General features: G+C 44.5%; 1 protein-coding gene across 1 annotated transcript in view; it reads right to left on the reverse strand.

The window, feature by feature from the left end:
- The window catches only part of T265_01331 (hypothetical protein), a gene marked incomplete at both ends in the record, with an annotated part of 14,022 nt that extends 8,501 nt beyond the window's left edge, over nucleotides 1–5,521 (reverse strand). Inside the window, 5 exons of the mRNA XM_009165337.1 lie at nucleotides 1,763–1,951; nucleotides 2,491–2,712; nucleotides 4,154–4,585; nucleotides 4,967–5,154; nucleotides 5,197–5,521. Coding sequence (XP_009163601.1) covers nucleotides 1,763–1,951; nucleotides 2,491–2,712; nucleotides 4,154–4,585; nucleotides 4,967–5,154; nucleotides 5,197–5,521 — 1,356 coding nt within the window. The remainder of the gene's footprint in view (nucleotides 1–1,762; nucleotides 1,952–2,490; nucleotides 2,713–4,153; nucleotides 4,586–4,966; nucleotides 5,155–5,196) is intronic.
- Nucleotides 5,522–6,653: the final 1,132 nt, after the last annotated feature.

Consider the following 6,653-nt stretch of genomic DNA (forward strand, 5'->3'; position numbering starts at 1 on the left):
CTGTGTTTTGCCTCCCATACCTAGGGGCTATATATATATATATATATATATATATACCTGGGGCGGTATATGAGAAGCTGTCATGATGTAAATAGCTGATCAACACATGACACATGAACGGAACCAGGCGTGGTTCTCAATACTCTGCCACTAGCTAGTGCTAGTGAGCCTGCATAGATGCCTGTGAGCAATTGGGAAGCGACAGGGACTGAATTGATATCTAATGATTCTCACATTCAGACCCAACACCTTTTTTGAGGACCGGAACGACATCAGATTCCTGCCATTCCTATGGCACTTGCTTCGTCATCCAAATGCTCTGTGTGACTTTTGTCAGATTGGGGTCGAGTCCTAGTCCTCTATCTTTAAACAAGACAAGGGGTGACAGACAAGACCCTTCAAAAGTTTGGTTTCACCTTTTATCCAGACCAAACAGTTCACCTGCCATTGTTGATCTGTCAGTGTGTTAAATGCTATGTTGATCACTTCAGAACAGCTGAACTGTTCTTTGAAGTGCTCCAATAACCAAATCGAACGTCCAGACTTGGAATGGAATGTAATGGGTTCACTGGACTGCGAATTTCTCGGCTGTTTCCAGTCGTCACCGCTTTTCCATTCATTGGACTTTTCATAGCCAATTCTCCCCATTAGTCTTGAAACTGCGGATCAGATTTCGTCTCGGAGATCTCACCTCTCCATACTGGGTATATTAATCATAATGCGCACCTTTACACCGATATTCCATTACTCATGTTGTCATTAAAAGCCCAGGTTAACTAAGCGTCCCGGTGAGATGAACCGAATTGATAAAAACAAGATGAAAAGGATACAGCACCCGGAACTTGTATAAAACTCATATACGATTTACTGGAGATAACGATAACGTTTTCTCTAACTTTCGGTTGCATAGGCAGCAGTTATGCGCGTATTCGAGGCTAGTGAGTGTAACAGTGCAGAGTACTGTCTACAATTCGTCATCAACTATCGTTTGTACGGATAAATGCACACTTCAGGACAAGGGTCGAAAGTAATTACTGCACAAATGCACAGGGTGCGAAACCGATGAGGACCTGACATCACAATAGGTTCGCTGAATAGCAACAACAAACATTAAAATGATAAAGGACGCAGACCAGGCGGATTATGATATGGCGAGACCAACACATGCTGTACAAGTCCAATAATCTGTCTGTCGGGCAACACAAGATTCTGGTCAGACCTGAACATGTGACCTTATGTTACAGTTACTTCATCCATCCACCATGAAAGGCTTCTAATTTCATCAATCGACTGTTCGTTATGTTAGTGGCGGACCTGTACTGCGTAGAGTTGTGGGGGATGGCGGTCTTAAATTTTTAAGCGACCCGACCCATAGGTGTTCTGAGCCCATTGAAGGCTAACAATATGGTTGGTAGTGCGGCGCGTGTAAATCCGTGAGGCATGTGCGGCGGGAACGCGTAAAATGCACACAAAGTTCAACCTGCGACTTTCACTATCAAAACGCCAGTTTACAACTAGACTGAAACCCAAGACCGGATGAAACGCTCCTCGATGTATTGACCCATACGTCATGACTACACAACTACCATCAGGAACGTATGATATTATGGAGTAATGCAAACAACCAGGTCATAGACATAATGCTTGTGAGGGTGGGACGACAAAGTTTGCCGTTTGGGGAGTAGTAACCACTATTATTATCGTTTATTTTTGGAGAGTTGCAAAAAGTTCAGTCAAGAGCATCGTCACAAGAAACACAAACCTGTTCTAAATGAAATGTATCCTCCTGTTGTCCCCATGATCTGTAGTATTCGGCCTCCTTGTCACGTTGCATCATTTCCATCTCTTTCTCCCGCTCTTCTCGTTCGCGCTCGCGTTCAGCCCGACGCCGGCGTACGGACTCGAGCTCCAGTTTGTTTTCCTCCATCTTCTTCTTTTGGAGCTCTTGAATCTAAAGAAGTTACAATGGTTTAGCAGAGGGTCTTATGACCTCTTGAAATATGCCTCCGAAACACACAAGACGTAAATTTGGTCATGCATCCCAACGCATTCAGAACAAGCTCAGTTTCCTCAAATTTTACTCTCCGAATACCAGATAGTGCTGAGATGATGGCTGAAGGAGTATATGACGTGGGACTTGCGCTTAGCCCCAAGACCACACGCAATTCGCTGAACAACAGTCTTTGAACGGTCGGTTAAGATATCCCTCTACATGAAGTTTTGGTCCATGGAATTGCATGAAGTGTTATTTTCGAAGAAGCAGGAGAACTGGTGCACTGAGGATCTTGCCTTGATGTAACAAACAAGTTATCACCATGTCTCTAGCCCCAAAAGAACTAGAATCATTAGTGTACAAAACCCTAGTCAGACGGTACTTTCAGACCGTATAGTTTGTAAGTGGAAAAATGGTTGATTAACGGAGGATATGAGGTTGCAAACTAGAGAGCTAACTGATAGGTCACCCACGGCTACTACAGAACGAAAGCATACCTCTTCTTTTGAAAGATGAGTCAACCCCTCTGCCTCAAGCTTTTGTTTCCATACGAACGACTCCGAGAGTCGATGGTCTCCAAAAGGGTTATCCTCGTTTGTGTAACCAAGATACTCTTTGTCCCAACCCATGCGCTCCCGCCTCCATCGTTCTTTGGCTTCTTTCTTCGCCAGCCGACGAGCGCGCTTTTCTTCCGGTGTTTCTAGAACTTTCATCAGTGCCTGTATGGAAATTCAAAGGTTGAGGAACAAAGTACAAAAGGATAAACATGAAACAGAGGAAAGCAAGGACGCTATGTGTAAGGATTATTCCAAACACTGGCTTGGTCGAAATATCACATCAGGAAAAACAACTGATGAGGAAATTCGATCTGCTTCGTCCTAAACTACTGAGATGTAGAGATGCACCACGGACTTCCGGTCAGTAAATTCGCGCTCTAACCACTGAATCATCTCGCGATGACTTATTGAAGACCTATGATCCTATGGAAACCATCAAGAACAATACACCTACACCCAAGAACAGCAACGAGACAAACGTATCTGATCACACTGAATTAAGGCATCATCTGTGGGGTAGACCTAACGTACCTTTCGAACCTCGCTCGACACCAGTCCAACCCCCCAACAACAAATAGACGTTGGCTAGGCAGCCGACTAGGAAACGATGGCGTGATCGCTGCCGGAACCGTTTATATGCCATGTCCTGTAGAGCTTCTAAACACGGTCAAAGAGGATCACGAGGGCCTCAACCAGGAAGGTTGGGTAATTTGACGGTAGATGTGTTCATTTCGCATTACCACGTCATGAACTTTAATCCGTAGACCTTTCGATAACAAGTATTCGGAGCGCCCTTTGGCGGACGGTTGTTAGGTACGCGTAGTGCACGTCCCAACGACCTTAACTTGATGGATTCCACTTGCTGCTCAAATGATTATGATTCACTACCAAGTGCTTGCATACAAAAATGGTCCCTTGGCTTCAGTGTATTCGTTTCCGACCCCATTAATAAAGCAAGTTCGAAAATGTTGCCTGCATCTTGCTAATGCATGCATCGTTTTCTTCCGTCACTGTGCAGCCTCGACTTACACAGCTGATCGAAATAACCGGGGTCTCAAAATAAGTGAAGGTTGATTGTACTTCTTGGAGCTAGCATTTTCGAAAGAACAGGCAATAGTGGTATAACAGACATTTAACCGCTATTCAGGTGTCCTGTTTATGACGGGACACCACTCGTTAAGCCCCCAGATAGTCAACTTGTACTTTCAGCACTTATGTAAAGAAACCCCAGTTGCTGGCCACTAGTTGTTTTCAGTTCGTCATTCGGGCCAGTCTACTACTACTACTACCATTGCCCAGGCAGCAAAGAAGAATAGTGAGTGGTGTAGGTTCGTTATCAATCGGCTGTCAAGTGCTGGAAGAATGCCCTGGGAGCCCAAATATCCCAACATATACCTAACACGCGTTAGTAGTATGCAGTTATTCCCATCTCATAATACGTAAGACACCGCCAGCTGCACGGGTCAAATAAATAGGATAATCGAAGAAAAACACGCAGCTGAAAGGAGATAACGAAATATCTCGACTAGAAAAGCACAAAACATATCAAGTGAAAAACTGGGAAAATGCAAGTCTTAGCCGGAAAACAAGACAGTCTGTGTACCTTTTGTTGTTTCCGTTTTTCCATGAGTTTTTGTAGCTCTTCCACAGAAAGAGACATGAGCTGTTGCGGAACTCCGGCTGACAGTGCTTTCAAACGAATTCCAGAGTCTTCTTCGCCATTGCTCGTGCTAGATGATCCACTATTACTGCTGTTCGACCGCGTATGTTTTTTCTTCTTTTTTCTCGAATGGTGCTCTTCGACGCCGGAACGCACCTTGTGGGAACTATCTCTGTCAGACCGATGACGTTTCGGAGTGTCATGCTTTGAGCGATGGTGGTGTGAAGATTTGTGTTTTCTGTCTCTGCACTCCGAATCAAGAATGCTAACAGGCGAATTGTCATGTGAACGTCTCTCTGAGCGGTCAGTGGCTCTATGACTGGAATATCTGTCAGTAGGACGAGTACGGTCCTCAGGTGAATGCGTTCCAACCATCTGCAACACATGAAGAAAGCAATATAACCATTGAGAGACGGGAAGGGGAACGAACATGAAGAAGGCGTGAAGTGTAAAAGTGTTTATTTGCCATAAGCGGTTCTACGAGAATCTGTACAGTGGCTGGACGGACAATTTATTCTCTATGTCGGAAGTAGTAATCAATGACTGTCGAAAATAGCGCAAATCCAGCGGCTCCCACAATTCCAGGTTGCAATCCAGCTGAAAGACAGTTTATTAGAGTAACCATCACGAACTATCATACCTCGGAAACCAATCGCACCGCCCACAATCGCACCTGACAGTGTGCTATTGAGCAGGTCACTTTTTCCTCTGCGCTAAAAAACGGAAGAAACGTAGTTGGAGAATTCACAATCTTACACTTTCCAAAATACATTCTGTTCCAGCAAACATGGCTCCGATCATGGCGAAACTTTTTGCATGAGATAAGGAACGCGAATACATTTCTCTGGCCACCTGGCGAGTGGTTGGGGTTTCCGCGCCATGAACGGTACTCATCGGATCCACACTGGCGGAAAAGAGACCAAACACACCACCCAAAACAAACCCTAAAGGAGAGTACGTGGAAATAGTACTTTGGGGTTACATACCACCCAAACAACTGATCGCAGCCTTGAATAGACAACTGTCCATTGCATTGCGTACCATCAGTTCCTCACTTGGAGGCATGGGGAGCGAGGGCAACTTCATTCGAATGAGTTTCTCAGGATTTTCGTGAATGTGTTGGGATATAATAAACTTTAGCGCAGAAGGATTATCCGCCTGGAGGGCATCAGTTATCTTTTTCGATAACACCGTGTAACGCTTGCGGTCCTCCTCAGTCAGTTGTAGAAAATCCCTATATCGCTCGGCAAGCAGCTGCTGTATAGTCTCCCGCTCATCGATATCCATTGCCTGACGTCCAAGTTCGGTCATAACTGATGACCATTAAGGTATATCATTCACAACTGAAGAGAATAGAAATTTCATCAGATGAAGAAATCATTGATGGAAGCATAGCGCAAACGAAATTTAACTGCATGAACTAGGTGGTAGGATTGTATATTTGAATAAGCAACTACTTCAACAGCTCAGATGATCATAAAATACTGGGAAATTATTAAATTCAACAAATAGACCACTTAGCATGCCAATTTGGTTTCCATAAGAGGCTCAGCTGAATCCCAGCTAAGTCTCTCGCACATAACATTGTTCTTCACTCTTCTTCGAAGTCTTCAGTGTAATGTGTTAAGCCTAAACAACATTATTGAATGTTATCGTGGATTCGTGAGATCGTGCTCGAATAAGCAGGTGCGCCTACGTGATCTTTTGGCGTTTTTTCTAAACGTTGAGCACATCACAGTGAATCTAAAGGAAAGAAGGCCCACAAAAACGAAAGCAATCACATTACAAAGCGCTTTAACAACGATAAAGTGCCAGCAAAAGATATTTCAAAATTAAGTCAAAAACCGATTTGTGCATCATTAAGTGAAATGTATTCACAATGAACTCCTTAGCTTTATCGTTTCGTATATGAAAACATCGGTATTTACAGCAGAGCTTCGTCACTCAATCGAAGTGAGAGGAACAGTGATTACCCGTTCTAACGGCTCTTGAAACCCCGTCACCCGTTCAAAGACAAGTGCGCATCGTCATCCCGTCATTTGTCCAAATTCCCCTAGATTATAAGTAACTCCCTTCAGTCACGAAGAGACTGGACATTACTGTGGTGTGACGGTTCACATCCCTTTGTCACCCATCGAGCTATACTGGCGTGTCCCTCATACCAAGTTGGTCACGGGTTGGAGGTCTGACGAACACAGTCGCCTGGTCCTCTAGGTTGAAGGGTGAAACATGTGTTTGTTGCGTCTGCTGTACCTGTCTGACTGTGGCTCGGATACCATCAGAGAATGTCCTGCTGCGGTGAGCTATAATTTCAGATCGCCGGAAATCTGAATGCACAAGTGAGCGGGTTTAGGGTATCTAAGACTCATTTAGGTCGACATGGATTGGACTCGGTACGTACGGATAATGGTGAACGATCGCCTCAGCTGTGTGCTAATCACCG

The sequence above is a fragment of the Opisthorchis viverrini genome, assembly GCF_000715545.1.
Source record: "Opisthorchis viverrini unplaced genomic scaffold opera_v5_14, whole genome shotgun sequence".
NCBI lineage: Eukaryota > Metazoa > Platyhelminthes > Trematoda > Opisthorchiida > Opisthorchiidae > Opisthorchis > Opisthorchis viverrini.